Source organism: Ptiloglossa arizonensis, chromosome 9 (genome assembly GCF_051014685.1).
Source record: "Ptiloglossa arizonensis isolate GNS036 chromosome 9, iyPtiAriz1_principal, whole genome shotgun sequence".
In the NCBI taxonomy this organism is placed as follows: domain Eukaryota; kingdom Metazoa; phylum Arthropoda; class Insecta; order Hymenoptera; family Colletidae; genus Ptiloglossa; species Ptiloglossa arizonensis.
Genome location: NC_135056.1, coordinates 17,238,517 through 17,261,415, shown reverse-complemented (window position 1 = coordinate 17,261,415; position 22,899 = coordinate 17,238,517). Strand labels below are relative to the sequence as shown.

General features: G+C 44.6%; 1 protein-coding gene across 1 annotated transcript; it reads right to left on the bottom strand.

The window, feature by feature from the left end:
- Positions 1 to 6,364: 6,364 nt before the first annotated feature.
- Tsp74f (Tetraspanin 74F) lies at positions 6,365 to 21,188 on the bottom strand. Its single transcript, XM_076319361.1, has 7 exons — positions 20,894 to 21,188; positions 10,682 to 10,777; positions 9,092 to 9,286; positions 8,779 to 8,949; positions 8,199 to 8,291; positions 7,224 to 7,364; positions 6,365 to 6,832 (listed from the first exon to the last, which is right to left on the bottom strand). The coding sequence occupies exons 2-7, from the start codon at positions 10,757 to 10,759 to the stop codon at positions 6,785 to 6,787; spliced, it is 726 nt and encodes a 241-aa protein (XP_076175476.1). The 5' UTR covers positions 10,760 to 10,777; positions 20,894 to 21,188; the 3' UTR covers positions 6,365 to 6,784.
- Positions 21,189 to 22,899: the final 1,711 nt, after the last annotated feature.

The window sequence follows — 22,899 nt, the reverse complement described above, 5'->3', positions numbered from 1 at the left end:
ACTCGTTACGATAATCTACCTCGATTTATCAAGATACATTATCAGTGTAACGACGGTCAAGAAAGAAAGATCTCCGTTTCGTCGTTCCACGGAATCACGATTTTAATTAAACGTTAAATACGTTATCGGTCGTAAGAGAAGCTCCAACGTTGAACCTGTCCGATCCAGTAATTCCCACATTACGTATTACGACAGTGTGTCTCGATTTGTCGTATTGCCATCGCACGTATGAGCGGAACGCTCGGGTCGCCAACAATGGTTACATGACGCAAACGCGACAATATTAGCTTGCATAATAGTTGGTTCGGTCTCGGGGCAATTGCATTGGCCTACTCGTAGCTGGCTCCCGGGTTCGAGTACAATTTAATTTGCAACGAAGCGCCGCCCGAAGTGCTCCCCGTGTTCTCTCCGCTTCACCTGGACGACTTCCTGTCGTTTCCGGCCTATTCGGGTTTAATGCTCGAGACGAAATCAATACGTAGATATCTCGTGTACTCCCTGTTTCCCTGCGCCCCAGTGTCTCTCTTTTATTTCTCCCGTCCTCTTCCAAGAGTAGGGAGCAAGTCCAACGTCAGCAGGGCGGAAAGTGTGCCAATGAAAAGAAAAAAAAAAGAAAAAAGAAACACAGCGAGAGAGAGAGAGGGACAAACACAGACCGAGAGTAGACGGAAACGTCGAAAGGCCCACGGCGTACGAAATCCAATTTTCAGGGTACTCAGACATGCAAATGTCTCGGTGAGCCGTGCGCGGTCCAATTAAAAATTCTCGTTTCCTTCGCCGTCTCCGTAACGAAAATAATTTCTACGGAACGTTTCTCGAAAACGTACTGCGCAATAATTGGGACTTTAATTCGTCGTTTCGTCGATTCTCGAACGTTTGGAGCTCCGTCCGGTGTGATATCAAAGCTCGTACGAGTTTCTTTCGTACTTCATCGCTAGACGGTTTCCAAGTATACGTGACCGTAAAGCTCGTTCGCAATTGGTGCGGAAATAACGATCGTTTTCCAACAGTGGAGTTATTTCCACGACGGAACCTTACCCAGAGTTTTCCACCGAAAACGAGACACCGATACTCCAAATAAACTTGAAAGTCCATCGTTCGAAACGTTCGTCGAAACGATCCACACCGAAGTGTTTACCAGCTTTTGGACATCCGCTAACCAGAATCGTCGTCTTGATCGCCGCTCGGAGAACCTAATCACGGTATCGTTCAAGGATACACCGTGTCCGACATCAATCGCAAAACGCTTGAATAATTTCACGAAAGGTTAAAAGCTGGTGCCCTCGAGCCATCGACGGTTTCAATTGCGGGAACATACTCGAGCGAAATGGATGGGGAATTATTAAAGTTTAACGATTGGCGAGCGGTGGTCGTGGTCGTAGACGTTACGAGACCCATCGTCAGCCTCGATTTCAGTCGTTTCATCGCGGCAAACGACTTTCAGTTTTCCCGAAGTGGGATGCCGTGCAAACGACGCAGAAAAGAATAGAGGTAAGTAGACTGTACGTGGGTACTCGCCGAGATCGGACTACGGGGACGAGTGGCATTATCCCCCGTAGTGTGTTGCGATTCATTCGTCATTGTCCGAGGGAACCCTTTGTGGCAACGCGCGGAAACGCGGCTCACGGCGTATAGGCTTATTCGGTGGTGAATAGTCACGCGCGCGGGTATCGTGCACCGCGCGAGCGCGTGCATTGCACGCGTGGGATTATAGTAAACGTGCGCGAGCGCTTACGAACCATTTCGCGTACCCCGATGGATACGGGGCGAGGAAGAACGTGAAAACTTATGGCGTCTCGTGGCTGCGCGTGTGGCCCGATCTGCAATCTGCGATCCGAATAATACCGAACGATGAAAACCGAGGTGAAGGTTTAAACGAAAAGGAACCGACTTAAGGGTGGGTGGCAGACGTTGTAACGATTTTGGGCCAGTGATTTTAAAGTTCCACTCGAGTACCAGTGTTTCTCAAACTTGAGAAGTCGGTGGGCGTTGAACGAGTCGTGTTTTGATAGTAGAGGGCGGTACGATACCGGTCGTGTCGGTTTGAAGAGCAAATTCTACGCGCGAGTCTTTCGTATCCTATTTAGCGTCTTTTAAAATGCGGGTAGGTTTCAAAGCGATTTTATAGTTCCACTTTCAGTGTTTCTCGAATTTGAGAAGTCGGTGGACGTTGAACTAGTCGTGTTTTGATAGTAGAGGGCGGTACGATCCCGGTCGCGTCGGTTTGGAGATATAACTAGAGTCTACCTAGAGTTTCTTACAATGTAGGTAGATTTTGAAGTAATTTTAAAGTTCTATTCGAGTCCAAGTGTTTCTCAAACTTGAAAAATCTTACGGACAGACTCGAGTGGGCGACGATACCCCGGTCGTGTCGGTTTGGAGATCAAATTCTACGCATGAATCTTTCTAGCGTTTTTCACAACGTTGGTAGATATTATTTCGAAGACAGACTACTCCAATCGGGGAAAGAACTAAAGTAAGGGGAAAGTGTAAAATTTCTGTACTCCAAAAGTTCAAAACGTAACCGAATCGCAAATAAAATACAAAAGAACAATATTTACTTACCGAAATCGTGTACGCGATAAACGAGTTTCGTTCGCGATGGTATCTACCCTCGACTTGAATCGACTCCTTTCTTTTATCGGAGATCGAATGGCGAGAAACGGTTCTTTCTTGTCCCACTGAAGAAACGAGGAAGATCGGCTAGATAAGCGGGAGGGAAAAACGTGAACGACGCTTAGGTGGAAAATCGCGCGGCACGCACGAGTCGTTCGAACGCCTTCGGAATGGCAGCCAGTCACGCCTCGGCGCAAAGACGCAAGTAGGGTGACGCATGCTGGGGTGAATAAACCTAAAAGGGAGGGAAGGACGTCGAGCCGGCACAACGACGATGACACACCAGCGGAAAATTACGAACGCACACGATCTAACGGGGGATCCCGGGAACGGAATAATTAGAATCACGGTACGAGGCGAGCCGATTCTCGGGGAAATACGATCGAACTCGAATGCGGGGTAACTACGGATCGTGGTCGGTGAAACTTTCCCGACTGTCTGTACGCGTGATACCATGCGGGTAAAAGTTTCATCGGTGACTGTACCACTTGCCCTCGAGGGGTAGAAAATTTGGCAGGAATAGTGCTCTTTGCACACGTGTTCTCGTGAATCTTTTAACGCACCGCGATATGACGTGTCTCAACTGTGTATCTTAAGAGGACAAAAATAGTGAAAGCAATTTATCCCAAGAGCAGCTGGGACCGTGAAACCGATGGTTAAACGTGGATGCACTCGCTCGCGTACCCGAGAAGGGAACGACAATGCGTTATTTTCTCTTCGAAATATTCCACGGATAAATTCCTACGTATTTTCTGTACGCTTTTCACGGAAATTTACGATATCATTGAGTAGTTGAAGATTTTCAAAATATTTGAAAAAATTCTAAACTCGTATAAAAAGAATCACGATCGTAGAATACTTTTTTTTAGATTCTTTGGGTAATAGAAACGTGTAACAAACTTGTCAAATTATCATTTTACTCCGCAAGAGAAATTTCTAGTTTCCGGAAGCCACTCCCAAATTCGAGCCACTCCCAAATTCGAGCCACTCCCTTTTTCTAGCACGACCTAACCTAGTCTCGACAATTTTACGGCGAGGCTCTCGCCAGGCTCGTGTGGCCAATTATTGTTACGATCGAAATGCGTTAACTTTATCGCGATCGAATTATATTGTTGATTAACTTGTTTATTATCGTCTCGCATATAACGCATAAACACGACAATTCGCTCGTCTTTCCGAAGGTACGTGTTTTTTTTTTCTTTAACGCGCTCCCTGTTGTCGCGGAAATTTTCGTCGACGGCTGTACCGTCGTTCGATAATTAAACTGAAAATAAAAAGGAAGCTGATAGAGTGCGACGGAGGTTTGTTTTGGCGAGGCGCCTGAATTACGGCAACCCGTCGTGCTTCGATGCAAGGAGGCGCGCAGCCCGACGACAAAGGGGTGAATAAGCTGTGGGCAAATATATAGCAAGGGTCATTATTAGACACGCACGGTTCGAAATGGTAAACTCGGCTTGGGACAGCGAACAGTCTTCCAAAACTCCACGATCGGTTATATATATTTTCTATTTTCTATCGAGACCGATAGAATTTTTATTTACAATTATTCACCGTTTCAATTTTTCTTTCATTCTTCGCCGATGAGTGTTTTAGATTGTATATCTCAGACATAACCTAATTCTTGCTCGTTCAATTTTTCATTAATTCTTCGTAAGTGAGTGTTTTGAATTGTACATCGTTCATTATTTGTCTTAAATGTCGGTTAATTATATTTAACAGGTACATTTATTAATTCTTTAACCAGAAATGGAACACTGTTCCGAACATTTAACCTAACCCAATTCTTCACCGTTTAATTTTTCTTTAATTCTTCGTGGGTGAGTGTTTCGTATTGTACATCCCAGACCTAACCTAATTTTTCCTCGTTTAATTTTTCTTTAATTCTTCGTGGATGAGTATTTTAAATACCACATCGTCTACTTTTGTTGGTTAGTTATATTCGACGGGAAAATTTATGAATTTGTTAAACAGAAATAAAGTATTCCAAACATTTAACCCAAACCTAACCTAATTCTTCCCCGTTTAATTTTTCTTTAATTCTTCATGGATGAGTGTTCTAAATACCACATCGTCTACTTTTGTTGGTTAGTTATATTCGACGGGAAAATTTATGAAATTGTGAAACAGAAACATAAAAACTATTCCGAACATTTAACCTAACCTAATTCTTCCCCGTTTAATTTTGCTTTAATTCTTCATGGATGAGTATTCTAAACACCACATCGTCAATTTTTTGTCTTAACTGTCGGTTAGTTACATTCTACGGGAAAATTTCCGAATTTCTCGAGTAAAAATGAAAATGTTTCCCAAACATTTCCCGAGCGGATATTTCTTGCTTCCGCTGTACAACCAATGACCGTCTGGAATATCGACGCGCAGCGTTCTCTCTATGCGGCTCGGATTGGTCCATCGTGTCTTTGTATCGGAGGCTCGCAACGTGCTGGCAGTTTCCGAAACAAAAGCTATATACGCCCTCTCATTACCGAAGATTGTGGCCACGTTACTCGACTCTCGTTGTTTTTCAATCCCGGGAGAACGACGAAGCAACGACGAAGAAAGGACAAGTAATAAGAACGATAATCCTGCGTTTCCATTTCCCTCGAATAATTGGACTCGCGACTGTAATAAGCGCCACTCTCGAACGTAATGTCCGTTTCTATATTTTTATTCGTAAATATCTTTCACCTGTACATATATTCGTCTCGGTGAATTTCAAAGACGGGACAAAAGTCTGTAAAAAAATCGCGCAGTCTCGAGAGACAAATATTTAAAAACTCACACGTTTCTCGGTAAAAGGTTTCACATTCATCTGTGCGTCTTCGAGGAGGTTTCGAGGCCATCGATTTCTTTTTTAACGCAACTGCGCGCGTGTGCGTGGTGTTAGTCATACTTGGCACCGAATTGGATCTCAAGACCTCCGACAACACGACCTACCAACCACCGTAATTACGAAAATTTCCGTTCGATTTTCACCGCTCTTCGAAAATACATTTTCGTGTCGCAAATTCCCAAAATTCAAATTTTCGTCGTCAAAATTACCCAGAGGTCGTCGAACCCTCACATTCAACGAAGAGATCGACTCACGAGAGTTCGAGAAACCGTGTTACCTCGAACGGTGCACGGTTGAAAAAATTTCAATCGTCGAAGGAAAAGAAAAAACGAAGAAAAAGAAAAAATTGTTATCGCGGGGCGTGGCCCGGTCTGTATTCACCAATAACAAATCACTCCGACGTTCGGAGCGTTCCGTGCAAGCAAGCCTGTCTCACCGTTGGACGGACAGATTACGTCGAATGCAAAAGGGGTGTCTGAATAGGGGTTTTCGAGCTGGGAAACGAGTCCTGACGCATCCGTGTTTCGCTAACGAAATTAAAGAGCGCAATTGGATATCCGTCGTGAAAGGACAAATACTCGAGCGACGCGAAACTCGATAAACCTCTCGTTATCGCGGCGGACACGCGAGGGGATGGATGATCGATGGTTTCGAAAAATGGAAAAAAATATCACCGAGCTTTCCACAACGAAAGTCTTTCGTTCGGGATACGCGTCAAAGGTTAAAAAATCACCGAGTTACGAACAATGTACGAAACAAAACAGAGAGACGATGGCCAGTCGTGTATTAAAAAGTATCGATTTAGCCGCGGAATTCAGAGACCGTTTCCAGCAGACAGACGAGCTTCCAAGGACAAAGGACCTCCCTTGGAATTGAAACGGCGCGCGTTACCGATCGATCTGGCTCGGTAATAAAATACTTTTTTTTTTTTTTTTTAATACACGTCGTACTTTATTACGCGTACAAGGTACATAATGTGTTACCATAAAAATTATATATAGTACAATGTATAGAATGAAACAAGAACGCTTAACGTATCGTTATAAATTACAAGAAAAAAATAAGAACAGAAGAAAGAGAGAGAGAGAAAAATAGAAACGGTAAATAAAGGTACGTTAAGTAATGCTAAATGTAACAAAATGATGAGGACTGTACATTGGAAAGTAGATGCGCGTGGAGATGCATTTTGATTCTCGTACTTCAGATAGGTACACTCAATGACGATGATGACGTTGATTATGAATTCATGCGAGTCGCTGGAGGACGGCTGTCATCCGCTTGCTCTTCATTAGCTCGATGCGAAGAACGGAGGTGTTTTTAGATTACGCGACCCTCTCGTCATTCTATCATCTTGAAGAGCGCGCAGGAGAATATCATGCCGAAGAACTGCGGACAACATTTTTTTTTCAATCATTATACGTTACATGTACATTAAACGTTGGATATTTGAACGTTCGAACGAGGTAATCGTAAATTACGAGCTGTATCGTATGCGAGAAATATTCAAAAAAAAATTAATATTCGAACCGAACGATACACATCAAGAAATAATACTCGAACAAAATGGCGGATCGTTGTAGAATATTTGAAAAAACATTTCACCGGAACACTTCCGGTTACATCGCTTCCAGAATCACCAAGATGCAAAGCGTCCGGAGCAATTTCCTCGCGAATCGATAACGCTCAATGGCGAGCCGTTTCTTAATGAATTTTCACCGTCGGTTTAACTTCAATGAAAATGCAAACGAAACGCAGGTGGAAGCGTTCGTTTACTTACCATGAGGCACGCTACCGCGATACCGGCGCCGCCCATGATCGTCGCGTGTTTCTGCATGAAAATTTGCGTTCCGTTCAGGCAACCTTCGAGATAGGCATTCGAGGGATTCACAGTGTCTGGTCCGGCGTTGCAGTTGAATTGCTGGAACAGATCGATGGGAAGCCGCATGAGAAACAATTCAGCTTGGGAAAGTCGATCGAGGACCCGGTGAAAGCGTGAGAGGCGAAACAGTGCCGAGGCCGATCGGGAGATTGCGACGTTACGACGGATGCTTTTCTGACCGTAATCGATAGGTCGTCGATGTTTCGAAATTTCGTGGTGTCGTTTAAACCTCTCGACCGCAAATTCGACTCCACTCGGAATCCTAACGGATCTCGAGTCGCGGCACACTTACCGTGCGTCGGTACAGCTGCGAAACACACCTATCGTACCGACCGTCGGTATCGCTCCAACCACGCGTCTCAAATCCGCGAAAATTCGATTAGAGAAAAGTAGCGATTACTCTTAATTCTTTACCGTGTTCTCCTTTCTTGTTTTTATCTATTTTACCTCCACGTGCCACCGTGAAGCATTCCATACACATCGATCGCTCCAGATACGAAACATTAGATTATTCCGTCCACTTTTAAACCGATTCCTCGTACCGTAAAATACCACTCGTTTCCAAGTATACGAAATTTTACACCGCGTGCGATCGAATTCGCGGAAAAGAATTTCTCGTCGACACGTGGCAAATCGTAGACGCAACTGTGGTAAATCATAGGCAATTATTCCTCTCTCTCTCTCCTTGAAAAATAAATTTCACTCTCGTGGAATCTAATTGGACTTTGGAAAGATAATTATGCCGGAATGTGTACACTGCTCCCGATGAGTGGCGGTCGAGTCACTAATTGCTGCAATTCAGTGTACACGGATTTCTGACTGGCTGACTGTTCTATTCACGAGTACCGGCTCGTTAAGGAAATTAATCTTTACCAGGCCAGGTTGGATTTCGCGGCAGCAACTCTGCGGCACGTTCAGTCCCAGACCACCCCAGTCTCTCCAGCCACTTACGCCGCAGCAGTGGAGCTAAAATTAATTAAAAAAAGAACGATTTTAGTAGCGCCTTGTTCGTCGCCGTCTCGATGTCGATTCGTACCGTCGGTCGTTATTTTCGTGTTCGAGAATTTGACCAATTCTACCGATTTCGCGATCGTTGAAAAACCGCGCGAGAAACGATTCAATTTGGGAGAGTCGATCGGACTCGATGAAAAATAAAAAAGAATGATTTTATTTAAGTAGCGTCTTGCTAAAATCGACTTGGTGTGACGCAACGTTACGGGTTCAAAGGTAAGAAACTGTGACGCAACGTTGAACCAACCGAAGAGAGAACGATAGAAAATGTCCCAAGTGGAGATCAATTGTTCGTAATTATCGATTAAAAAAAATGATCGTCCGTGGAACGCGAGGATCAACGTTCCGTTTCATCGTGGTCGTGCGTAAACCGGAACAATCACGACGGGGAGACACTTTTCGCGAATTGATTCGCTTCCTGGCTGGAGAGCACGTTACCCACCGTGGATTGCGTCGTGTCCCATGCATCTCTGACTGTTTTGCGGCTATCGTAAACTCTCATCGAACTCGACATTTCCCTCTGGAGCGTGTTCACTAATTTCTCACGGAACACGTACGCGAGGACTCCTCCAATTAGCATCGTCACGAACAGCAGGAACACGATGATGAAGTACTGGAAAATAACGGAGAGAAAAAATAGGGGAAAAGAAAAGGAGAGAAACGTGTCCTCTCGCCGTTAAATCGTTCGATTCGTGGGATACCGAGTCGCAACGATACGCGGCGAGAGGGACGTGGGGGAACGAGGTGGATTTTACCGTGAGAAGCATGCACTTGACTTCTCGGGATGCACCGATGCAACCGAAGAACGATATGATAGCGACGATGATACCGCCAGCCAGCAGTACGTAGATCGCGCCTGTTAACAGATCGTTACCCACGAGTTCGCCGATCCATGGTACCTTGTCCAGCAGAGCCCACGTAGCTAATCCAATTATGGCGATCCCACCGAACTGAGGACACACATTCAGACACGGGGTCGTCGGTTAAAACTGGAACACTTCAACATTTGTGAATATACACAGAGGGGATTTGTATCGCGCGGTGTATAAAAAGAACAAACTCTTGTAACTTAAATGTTGTAGTCCAATTTGTAACTTAAATGTTGTAAGGCCAGATTGTAACTTATATGTCGTAAGTCCAACTTGTAACTTAAATGTCACAAGTCCAACTTGTAACTTAAATCAAACTTTATATTTATTACTCATAATAATCCTTCAAAATACAAAATTTTGTATGCAAAAACATTTAAATATAATCAATTACACCCACCTTCCCCCACCATTAACAAATACATTCGTACTAATAAGTATGCCTTTTATACATCAGTTCTTTAACAAATCGTGTTGTATCGCTTCGAGGACATATCGAACGATGCGTAAAAAGAAGTTCTTCGACGTATTGTATATTATTTCGGGGAAATATCGAGTGGTGTGTAAAAATAACTAACGAATCCTTGGATTTTGGAACACTCGATACGTATATTGTAATATAGCACGAGAAAGCAACGCGAACTAAGAATATACACACCGATACGAATCTGTTTACGTTTACACAATAAACGTATCGATCTTCCCGCGTAAAAGAGGTCGAACACGTTTTTACCTTTACGGAACACATGTAACGTTAATCGACCAACAATTTCGTTGCTCGAAACGTGTATTTGTCGCGATTTCATTGGGTGAGCGTAGATTCCACGGATAACAACCGAAAGCGATAATCGCGACTAGATAGCGAAAACTTTTGAGGTCGAAATGGCGTCCCGTAGGATAACATATGTCAATTATCTCTATTCTTGCCAAGTTTTCGCACGTATCGCGCGTGACCGAAAGGAACAATAAAATTTTTCAATAGAAAACTGCCACGCATCCGGTTTATTCATCGAACTTGGCCCATAAACGAATCGTTACAGTCATCGTTGTCGACCATCCATTTTTATCGTCCACGTATAAATAAATCGTCGAGGATCCGTCGATTCTTGCATCGGGTTGATCGGAAAGTCATTTCGTTCACCAAAATGGAGAATGTATAATTTAATAAAATGTTTACATACACTCTACAAAAATCGTATTTCATTTTCACCAAAATAAAAACAGAATGACCAATTCTTTCAAAATGGAGAATATATAATTTTTATAAAATGTTTGTACACTTTAAAAAAATTGTATTTCATTTTCACCAAAATAAAAACAAAATGACCAATTCTTCCAAAATGGAGAATATATAATTTTTATAAAATGTTTGTACACTTTAAAAAGTTTAATTTTCACCAAAAAAAAAAAAAAAAGAAACTAAATGACTTTCCGAAAAACCTAATGGTTGTCCAACGAAATTCATACTTCACTTACGAAAATGATAAAGTTGACGAAGAACAGGGAATACTTCATACAGCGGCCACAGCCGTCCATCTCCGTCCCGTAACCCATTCTGCACTATCTCTAGATCTGTAAACAATAATAATCGTTCGTGTAATACTAACGTAATAATCGTCCAAAGTCTACGGGGCGCACAATGATTCAAAATATCGTTTCAGGTGTTCTTTAACGCTAGAACTACCCATCCATTTTTGTACTTTAAAATACTCCTCATACGTATCTCAGAAAAATCGATAATTGAGGAAAAAGAGGAACGTAGATTGATTGTGTGTATAGAATAAATGAGTCATAACGTCTTTTGTAAATTTCTTTGTACAAACGGTTGAAATTAGTCATTTTGAGTGGTTGGTAAATCTAGAGTTAAAAAGTTCCGGTTAACATTTCTATAGAATTTTTGCATACGAGTTTTAACATCAAATTCTCTTTAAAATATTTTTCACTAAGTTTCTTTCGATGCATCGAGTGCAAAAAAAGAATAAAAAGTAGCTTTGTCGATATCGTCCGCCTTATCAACGATAAAGTAATTTATTGCAATAAAAAGGTACAATTACCGATCAAAGAACGATAATTGTAAAAAAAAGAAAATAATCTTTCTCGCGACTGGTAAACTGTGTCTCGAATCTCTAACTGGTTCTTTTCTCGGTAAATTTTATATCATTGACGTTAATAATTTCTTTTCCCGAACTTTCGAACCGCAGCGTGTCCGCTCGACAAAATTGTCGTCAGATGGTTGCCGCTACGTGTCGAGATAAAGACGATTTTTTTGTTTCATTGGGTGTTAGCCGCGAAACACATATCTTACGCGTAAACTTGTTTTCGTGCGATGCCCTTGCACTTTTATTTTCCCTCGTAAATTAGCTCGGTGGCACGAGTACGTACGAAACTGTGAGAAATTATCGCGTGACTTCGCAGACCCTGCGATTAAGATAACCGTGTTTCGAGAAGAAATTCTCGTGATTTCGAAGTAACACCGTGTTCGAAGAACCCGGACCATTGTTTACGCGAACGAGTCGCGACGCTCGAATTAGTACCGTGCGTTCGTCATCGTCGTGTCTCGAAGAACGCGTTGGATGCCCGCCTAAATCGGTTTAGTAATTGTTTCCGCGGTGATGTCACGTCATACACGAACAAGAAGAGACATCTTCGTGATTCCGTGCACCATCGTGATCGTCCTCAATTTTTTCCTTCCGTCGGCCTATATCCTTGCGAGCAATTGGCGGTGATTGCGCCACTGCGAGCAGTCGTGTCGCTTTTAAGTCTCGATCGGCGATCGGGGCCCGATCGCGATAGATTCGGACCAATCGTGATCGAGATCGCGGCACGAAGGATTCTATGGGGGTGGATCGAGGCAATCGGTCAACCCTGTGAGCGAAAACGATGTGTATCTTGCGCGTGGGAGTTTTCTACGGTGTGCTCGACTTTGATTACACCCGTTAGAATATTTAGAACGTTTAGTAACAATGTCTGGCGATAACTTTTGCCTGGAAATGTACTCGAAATTACGAAGTCGTTTTGCAATTCTTTGTTTCTCGTAGACATTGAGCGTGTATCGCTACCTTTCCTCACTTTGGTGAGTTTTTTAAATTATTTTAGTACTAAATAATTTTAAAATTATTTGGTAGTTATTTAATAGTTAAATATTTTACTCGCTTTCGTGGGTGTCTAAAATGAATTATTTTAGTACTAAATAAATATAACTTATTTAGTAGTTAAAAATTCCACTCACATTCGTGACTGTCTAAAAGTCTAAAAGTGAATTATTTTAGTACTAAATAAATATAAATAATTTAGTAATTCTTTAGTAGTTAAAAACTCTCCGTTAACCACGCACAATGTCGGTACGTGGATAGGATGCAACGACGGGAGAAAATGCGGCGAAAATCCACGAGAAAGCCAGCGGTTACAATTCCTTTGACGTTACTGACGGGAATTAATGGTCATACGCTGGTGTACGTTTCGCAAGGGAAACGAATTACCCATGGAAATAAGCGAGGGCGGTGCAAGATTTGTTTTATTATCGCGCGAGGCGCGGGCATTGGATTCCTCCTCTCGTGTGTCGAGGGAACAATGGAAAAAAAAAGAAAAAAAAAAAACGAGACGAAAATCGATAGGAAAATTTCCGAGTTAACGTTAACAACGGCCACGTGATCCTGCTAATTACTTCGATTTCACCGAAGGAAAATAACGGTGATAAATTTATTCTAATAACGAGTTTCGCGCCGAGTCGAACGAAAGGAATAACGTAACCGAGTGTATAATATTATAACGACGAACTCGCTATGCAACAATTCAACACCGAGTAGGAACAACAACGTAGAAGGATTTAACGATTTTTCGCCGAGTCGAGGACAATTTGAAGAATGCACAGATAGAGATTATTCTCGCGTCGAAAGATAAACAACCAAGCCCGCATAAAATGGCGACGCTTTTACGTTTCATGGACGAGTCTCGTGAGTCACAAGACATCCATGCTAATCGACTACGGCGACGCAACGTCGGTAACTCGTGAATTTTTTTCACGTTCGATAATTGTATCCCCGATCCAAGTTTCCGATGCACGAAACCATTTAGCTTCCGGGATGCAGGTCACGGTCTTTTGGAACATTGGTCTTCTTCCAGTGGCGTCGCAGCTGCAGTTCACTGGAGGGTGCCCGAGAATCTCGAGAAGTGTACAAACAGGGACGAGGCTATAATTCGAGCACTTTTTCGACAGGGCCAGGTGCAAAATGTAGGGAACAACGAGGATAAATAGATCCTAGAATAGATTCGAATCTTAACATTCGAAATCGTCGAACCGTTGCATCATACCGGGCAACGGGCACGGTGAGAGCCTGAAAACATGCACGAAATTCAACCGTGCAATATCTCTTTTTTTTTCATCATCTCCGGTTGCATAAAATAAAAAAAACTCCGTGTTCAATAATTCGTCGCGACGAGGAGCTCGACCGACCCCCCCTAATACGATAAATCGTTACGTCTGTGACCCCTATAACCGTCGAGATACTTTCTCGATCGTCCGAGAATATTTCCAAACGCGTTGAATCGTTAATTCGAATTTATCGATGCATAAAATATACTCCCCGAGACCGATACGCTTAATTAACCACCAAAGAGAATCACCACCGACGCGCGTTCGGCGAACTTTAATCCTCGCCGTATCGCCCGAGTCTGTTCGAACCTAAGGAAACTTTTTCGCATTGTACTTTTCGAACAATCGACGAAAGACACGGTACGAGTATCCAAAGAATAGTACGTGTTTCCATTGGAAATATTTACTCGAAGGAGGGCGAGGTTACGGGTCTATTTAGACCCAGGTGAGTCCCGTGATCGTTCAGACCGCCGGTATCGCGAACCGCGAATCTTTAAAAATGCAGATATCGTTCGAAAGCCGTGACACAACCGGTAGGATCGAAACGATCGTCGATTCGCAATTACCGAGCAGTCCGTTACGGGCATGGAACACTCGTGGTTTGATCGCTCGTCGTAGATCAGTGTTCCAAGATCACTCGTGGCCGATGAATAAGGCCTGCTCGATCGTCACGCGAATCACGTACACGGCTAACACTCTTAACTAACTCGGGGATCTCCGTGACGTAAGAATCGGGATCGATCCACTTTGCATACCAGTGGTCGTTTCAGGGTCGTGGGCTCCGTAGGGCCCTAGGGGGGCGGTCCCAGCGTTTCGGGGCCTCGTCGAGCGTCATCTCGCGCGGATTACGCGCACCTTGCACCTGCCAGCCGCGATCAACGACGACCTTCGCGTAGATGGAACGCCGCCGTGACGACGAGACTTTTCATCGAGGTCGACCGAAAGGAAGTAGGTCATTTCGGACCAACAGACAATAATGATACACTGTCGTACTGTTTATCGACGCAGAAATCATATTTACGAACCGACCAAGTTTGTTCTGTGGTCGACGTACCTCGAACGCTACGCGCTTCGTGAATCGAATAGAATCGACCAACGTTCGCAATATGCAGCTCGAATTGCACTCGTGGCGTACAGCGCAGGCAGGGTTTGGTTTCGTCACCGGTGGGACTTGGACCGACAATGGACACCGAAGTCACCCGGGGAAATCGACGAAACGAAATCATTCGAAGAGACGACTCGTCGCGACCTTGTTTTCAGATTGCGGCTGCGTTCGTCTTGCAATCATTTCAGCGCGAAACTGAACTCGTAGGTCCGATTTCCACGATTGTGCACGGAAACGTGGGTCCGTTTGCAATTTCGTATCCGATCGGTCGAATTTTACTCTTCCTGATGATTAAAATAAACGAAAGGTAAACAAAAGTGGTAAGGTAAACGAAAAGTGTATTTGTTACACCACGTTTGCGTTCTTCGACGTGGAAAATTAAAACGGCACAAATGTCACTGAGATCGTTGCACTATCGTTGCAATTAAGCGATCGAGTTATTTTTGCAAGCGATTGGACTATTTTTGACCGTATTTTTTTTCATCATTTTAGATATTCAATACTCGTTGGAATAATCGAGACGGATTGGATCCGATGGGGCCAATTTAAAGAAAGTCGAGAATATTGGAATTATTTTTACCCGACAATTGCGAACGCGTATATTTTTAGCATACTGGATTTGTTGTTGGAAAATTAATATTGGTTCGCATGTATATTTTTCGTCCCCGTGTAAATTAAAACGTTTCCTCCTATTCCGAAGCTTTCAGCCTACTGGTACCATATTTCGTGCGTTAGATCGCTATGGTAATTCGTTCCTACCGAGGTATAAACATTTCCTGTTTTCCCCCCAGATGATCATCGATCGTCTATTTCGTAGCCATTGTCGACGTGCAAATACTCAAACGATATTCAACGAACCGATACCCTCGGTGCAAACCAACGATTCGAAAGTGTAAGAGGATCCATGATCAAACGCCCGCGGGCTAGCTAGCACACGACTCGAGTGGTGATCACTTGGAGCAATTGTCGAGAAGATACGCGGGTATGAGACCATCGAGCACAAAACTGGCTCTAACTGGAAATCAAGGTTGAATGCATCTACGCGACGTTCGTTTCCACGGGTTTTCCTGGTTTTTCTCAGCCTCGAATCGCCAACGTTGTTCCATCGACAACGAAATGCACCGCGTTCCGTGACGAAACCACCTGTGCACCATTAGGGGTGGCACACGATCGATAATCATCGACCGTTGGTATTTTTCTAAACGTGTTCTCCCTTTTCAAGGCGATACCTTGATCTCGAGATCCTGTTCTCGCGTCACCGGACATTATTCAATTGTCGTTGCGCGTTATCCAATTTACACGAAACGTGCAATTTTACTCAAACTCGGCTGGATCCAGAACTCGGACCGATTTAACGCTAGAACTACCCAAAGAGGTAAATTCGAGTTGTTTGAAACATTTTTAAAATTACTATTAAAGGGGTCTCTGTGTTTACAATACTCCTGGACAATTATCAAAATGGAGAAAGATACTCGTAAATTAATTTTTGCACTTTTCTCGTACGTCTTCGAAGATACGTAATAAATTGCTCGATAAGTTCTATCGTTCGATGAGTAATGAAGCTATTAGATTCGTCGTTTTATTTTTCTAAGAATGGTACTACCGGTTTGACGAACACTTGTAAAATTTCGTGTAGATTTTTCGACTCGTTCGTATATTTACAATCGTTCAAAGTCGAAATGTCATAGTATTTTTTTACAATGGAAAAAATGAGAAAACTTATCGAACAACCTAGTACACGATCCGATGCAAATACAATAATAGTACCTTCAATCGTGGTTCTAGCATTAAGTATCCCATCCAATAAAAAAAGAAAAATAATCTACATAGAAAATAAAAGATCCATCTATTTACGTTCCTCGCGTGTTGTACAGAAGCTTATTTCGTTCTGCGTTGATCAAAGTCGAAATGGTATTCTTTTACAACGTAAAAAACAATAAAACTTATCGAACAACCTAGTACACGATCCGATGCAATTAGTAATACCTTCAACCGTGGTTCCAGCGTCAAGTGTCCCGTCCAATAAAAAAAGAAAAACGATCTACGGATAAAATAAAAGATCCATCTATTTACGTTCCTCGCGCGTAGTGCACAGACTTATTTCGTTCTGCGTTTTGCAATCGCGCGTTAATTATTCACGCGTAATATTATTTTTCATAACCTAACCCCAATGTGTGCATACTGATCCAAGCCGAGTCGTACTCTCGGAATTGTTTCTACGATGGTCGATCGGTATTCCTCGGTGTCCATCGTCGTGTGACATAACGAATTGCGTTGCTTCCGTTTCTCGGAAACGGAATCCGTTGTATCCTCGAAGGAAGATCACGAATACCTCCGGTTACGCAACACGGTCGAGTAACTTCCAACCAGAGTGTGTAACACACGCACATGATTCGAAATCATCGTCCCGATTGATCATCGCCGCGATGCTCCGCCATGGTCTTCGGTCCGTCCATTGTTTCACGGAAATTATAAAAGCGAATACCACGAGACCGTGATATTACTATTTCGTGTATCCCGCGTGGAAGGTCGTACACGTTTAATTACCGTGCGTGCCGCTCATTAGCCTCGATTACTCGTACCTTACATCATAATTAATGCACGCTTGTTACCGCACGAAAAAAAAAAAGGAAAAAAAAAAGAAGAAAAAAAAATTGACGCTCTCACGTGACATTGCATGCGTGTGCACGTTCTCTTTTATCGATTTCGTTCGCGCACGGTATTTAGACCGACTTTTCTCGCATCGATCGCTCGCTAGAAAAGTACCATCGCTCGTTCGACCGATTTTTCTTTCTCTTTCGTTGTCTTCTTTCATTTTTTCGAAATTTTATGAGTATCTTTCGAAAGATCCACCGTAAATCCGCACCGGTGCGATTCAATTTGGGGAAAGACGGAACCGGTTTGTTATAACGCGACGATTTTTCGAAAAACGATACTTTTCAAATTGCGTCGTGTTCCCGTCGCGTAACGAGCGACCCGTAACCGCTCGTATTTTAATTCCACGTGGAAACGACGAGTATACTCGTCGGTGAGTTCTCCGTAGAGTAACGCGAGGTTCGACACCTACGCGCGACTATCTTTCTTTTTTTCTTAACAAACGAGATGGACATTTATCGCGCGAGTAAACTATACAAAGCTTCACGAGACGAACCATTGAGAAATTGTTCCCTGTTTTTACGTACGCGTACTTCTCGACTCGCGATGGCTGCGAGTTCGCGAAGAGTACGCGAGATAATCGACATTAATTTTTTCACCGTTTTACATCCGACGCGGCGCAACGATGCCAACTAGCCTCGAAACGGTGAAAGTTCAGGTGCGAAGAATAAATTCCTCCCGTACCGATCGACGAGACAACGATACCGAAACAACGACACTCGGTCGTACGTAGTACGCAAATCGGGGAAAACTCGAACGGTACGCGTGGTTGGCCCCGTTTCGCGGATTGGATATAACCGGTCGAGGTTCCCGACGTAACCGATCGATCGGTCAACAATGGTAGTCGGAAGTTTGCTGAAACACGTTCGTGCTAGGTATACCAATTATCCTATGGTCTAGGTAAGGATACCGGTTTTGCAACAGGCTGTAGAACGCAGTCCTCTCAGTCACGCACCGGCATACTGCCTTAAAGACACGTTACACGAGAGAGAAAGTGGCTTCTCCCCCTTTCGCATTAAGTAATCCACGGGGGCAATGGAGAAAAAAAAAAGAAGAAGAAGAAAAAACGTAAAAAAACGATAGGAGCCACCGTTGGAGCCGGTGAGCGCGTGACGTCATCGAGGAGAGCTTCCTTCCTCGTCCTGGCGCGTAATGGCCACCCGGCCAGGGAACTTAATTAGAGTAATGTAATTCCTCGCCGCGACGTAATTGCGAGCGTTCAAGTCACTTCGACGTATCGATCACTTTTGCGACCGTCGTTAAGACCGTTATTACCTTCGTCGGAGTAAAGCGATGGTTTTCTTTTTTTTTTTTATCTTTTCTCTTTCTCTTTCTCTCGTTTATATCGTTCGTTTCTCGCCATTCGGTTCGATCGAGTTACGATCTCTCGGTAATTTCTCGTTCGTGAGAACAGTAGTAACGCGTGTATCGTAAAAAATTCGTAAACTTCGCTGGGTGAAGCGGAGAAAATTTGTAAAGAGACGCTCGAAGACGTTGCGTCGTTAGAATAACAATATCTCGAAGAAAGCGGGAATCGTGCGCGTAGACGAGACACCATCATCGGTTTCGTTACAGTGTAAACAGCGACCGGTGCCAAAGGAAAGTGGACCGAATGCCGCGCTACCGCTAGAATTCCGTGTCATCCTAATATTCCCGTCCACTTTCCAACGATACTTACTCGCGAACTCTGTAAACGACCATGAGAAACGATCGGGAGAGATTGTAACCGGTAACGACTATCGTTTCGCCGGTTTTTCCATCGCGGTGTGGAATTCTGTTGCGCAAAGTCTGACCGAACCGCCGGTTACGCGTATCGATCTATGATTCAGTCACCTGAACGAAAACAAACTCATTCGGGATTGACATCATCGGTTGGTGTACGTGTACATCATCATCGTCGACGCGCGGCGTGACGCGAGTTTCACGTTGCAGTCGTGACTTAGCGCGCGCGGATCGTTTTCTCCGAAGTCGCGACGGTATTTGCGAGAGAGGCACCGTGTTCGTTAAACGTTCGTTGATTTATGTCGGTGGAAAGAGAAAGAGAAGAAAAAAAGAAAAGAACTGCGAAACAACGGTAGAATCGACGCTGAAACGTGTCGTTCCGGCGAGCGTGCTCGAAGGTTGAATCGATGACGAGAAAATCGTCGAAAAAAAAAAAAAACGCGTCTACGCCTCCGTCACGGTCTGCAAATTCCCCGAACCGGCGCGCGATTACGAATTTCACGTTCAAAGGCGGCGCGATTTTTCAATTTCCCAAAGTACGGTGGTTAGATACGTATCGGGCCGCGCTCGGAACTCCGAACGAGCTCCGAACTCGTTTAAAAGTCGCGAGACTTTCTCGTTTAAAAGTCAGGAGACCAAGTGCCAGCCGATCGTCGTGTTTCGAGACCGATCTATCCCGGCGTCTTCCGTACCCGTGATACGTAATAATTGGATCTAAATTTCGAACCAACGAGTCGCGTGATATCATCGTTTGTTTTGGTCAGACGGTACTCCTCTTAGCGCGTAAATTCCAAGAAAACACGTACGAACGACGCGACCGTTGGGCTATATACGTATGCATATGTACACGCGCAGCTGGAATCTGATCCGAGAAGAAAGGAAAGGACCGAACGCGGACCCGAGGAAGAAGCGAAAAAAGAACGATCGAGGAAAAAGTTCGAAGCGGAGGGCTCCTTTCGGTCGGTCGAAAGTTACACCGCGAGACCGAGGTCATCGGGTTTTACACACTCCCGACGTTTGTTGTACGATCGCTAGGCCCATGTTACGATGCTCGTGTCTTTGCTATTACGTGCGCGTTTCTCGAGCGGCCGATACGACGCAAACGAAAAACGGGGAAAAATAGCGAACGCAACAATGATGCGTTCCGTAACGGTATGGATATGCTGAGAAATTCTTTCCCGACCGTCGCGAGGAATCTCGAGATTTACGGTCGCGCGTTACTTTTTTTTTCGTACGCGTCGCGAAACGCTGCATGGAAATCCCCGCGAGCGCGCACGGTTGCGAGAGCGGGTTATTTAACGATCGATTTTCGAAATCGAAATTGTTCGCGGCGATGTCGACACGCGAACAACTCGGACGATTCCCGTCGCTACTTGCAACACCGTTGACCACCGTAGCTTTCGTGGCTCGTGGGCGTGAGTTAATCCACGCATTACCTCCCCGACGCACCAGATCGGATCTAATTGAACTCCCTTAACGGATTCACCGTGGACGCGAACAATGACGGATCACCGTGACGGAATCCTTTTGTGCGCGAAAAGAGAAAAAATACCTAGAGAGAAGAACCGAGACCGAGATCGGACGTCTCCGATCGTCGAGAACGATCGATTCGACGTCGTTAACCAGCCGTCAATCGCGTCGTTCGTATCGGGTATCAATTTGACGCTTCGTTACGAGCTAAGGAACACCGTCTACACGGACAAATTACTCGAGCCCGTCGCTCGATAGACGAGATGCGTCGTCTAATCTGAATTGTGCTACGACGCTGCGAGAAACGATCTTGGCAACCGTCGCGTTCGAATCGACGAATTATTTTCGAAGTACCCGTACTCACGTCGTTCCGTATGTCAGCTGCCCTTTCGTCGTCGCCGATAGGTGGGAACTTCTTTCGCCGATGAAACGTGACACCGTTTCCGCGAACCACCGTCAAAACTGTGGCTTCCGTCCGTGGAAAATCACTTCGTTTCACGGTTTTTGCGAAACGACCACGGTACGCGGCAGCCTGGAAAATCGTCGCTTAATTCAGGCACGAGGCTGGCTGGCTCGAGTATCGGCGTGGACACGCGCGATTTCAGACCGGGTCTGAGTGAAACTGAAATGGTAAAACCGACGTGAGCTCTCTCGCTCTCTGTCCCAGTCTCTCCGCCTCTCCTTCTCTACTTTACTCCGCTGCCCGGTCTCCCTGATTATCTCCCTCTCTCTCGAGTTTCCTTCCCTCTCTGTTCCCCTCCGTGCTACGCGACGCTTGTTCTCTCCCTCCCCTTCTTATTCGAATCCCCCTTTTTTTTTTCCACCGCGAGTCATCGTTTACCGTCGTACCTGTGTGTACACAACGCAGCCCTGGGCTCAAATGTGCCGCGTGTATTAACCATTGTGCGATTTCAATCCACGAAGAATCTCCACGCTCTCCGTGAGCTACCGAAAGTGGGGTACGCGCGACGTCTTTCGGCCGTTGCGTGCGAAACGTAGAGCCCCGCTCGGTGATCCGGGATCACTTCTATTGCCGTACCGATTCGTAAACTTCTTACTCACGTGGTGAAACCGGAACGGTTCGTCATTCGCGTATCGACGAACATCGGCTTGCTTCCTGTGTATTTTTTCTCGGTAATGATCTCGCAAAGTGTCGCCGCTCCGGTTACAAGCTCTCCAAATAAGCAAACATCACGCTCGCGTTGCGAGATCGGAACGCCGAGGTTTACATACTTTCGTTACGTATAAGTAGATACGGCAACAGGTAATGAGCGATCCACTTGCGCGTAATGTATCGCAAACGTACGGGTTGCCTCGTAATGGGTGACATAACGAGGAACCAAGAGATCGCACATGTCAATATCGATCGAAAACCTTGGATAAAATAGATTCGTACGAAGGTTGTACTATTTCGATGTGTTCGCAGGTGGCGCAGGGTGGGGTAATCGCATGCGGCGAAGGAACGAAAAACAAAGTGGGGTTAACGCCTCGATGTTCTCGACCGGGAGATTGATTTTGATTCGACTATAGTTACCGTTGCGTGTCGCGCGGATCGAACGTAATACGACGCACAGAGGGGGTGATAATCGCGTAAAGGGCCTTAATCGTGGCCGGTACCGACTCGATTGTTTAAAACAGTCGCTCGACGAGCGAGAGATTCGACCAGCGATCGGGTTTTCGATTCTTTTCGTTCAATCGATCCAGATCGTGTATGCATGAAATTTCTTATTCCCATATTGCACCGCATACCAGACGGACTAGCTAAGTAGACTTATCGCAGACCAGTACGTCGCTCGTACGTAGCTACTCGTACACAGTTACGGAAACGATTCAATAGTATTCTGTGTCGCCAACTATTGGACCGTGTATCGATGTGGAAGTTTTACTTATTCGTTACAGGTCGATACTCCCTGTCCTTTATCCGCTTTATACCGATACGTGTATTATCGTCTTCTGGCGTCAGCATCGACGACGCAACATTTTTTTAATTATTTTCGTTCGAACACCTTATCGTTGTTGTACATATCGATCAATTAGCGAAAGACTCTTCGGATATGAAAAATCCAGCTGGTGAAAAATTAACGACCGTTACGCCCGGTATCTCTGCAAAGCGTTTTAATCGTTTGCCGGTACGTTAGGTGAATAAACAGTTGTATCTGTTTTCACGGTAGGAAGAGACACAGTGAAGAAAGTAGATCTTTTCTCCGGAAGTATTGCAATCTATTCTAAATTGTTTTGCGTTGTTCCGACGATCTATACGCAAAATACCGCCGTGATGACGGTTCATCCGCTTTTGAATCGTTAAGTAAGAAAAATAATTGCAGCCGATGCGTCCCGAAGCTAAAAATGATAGTTTCTTACGCGGAAACG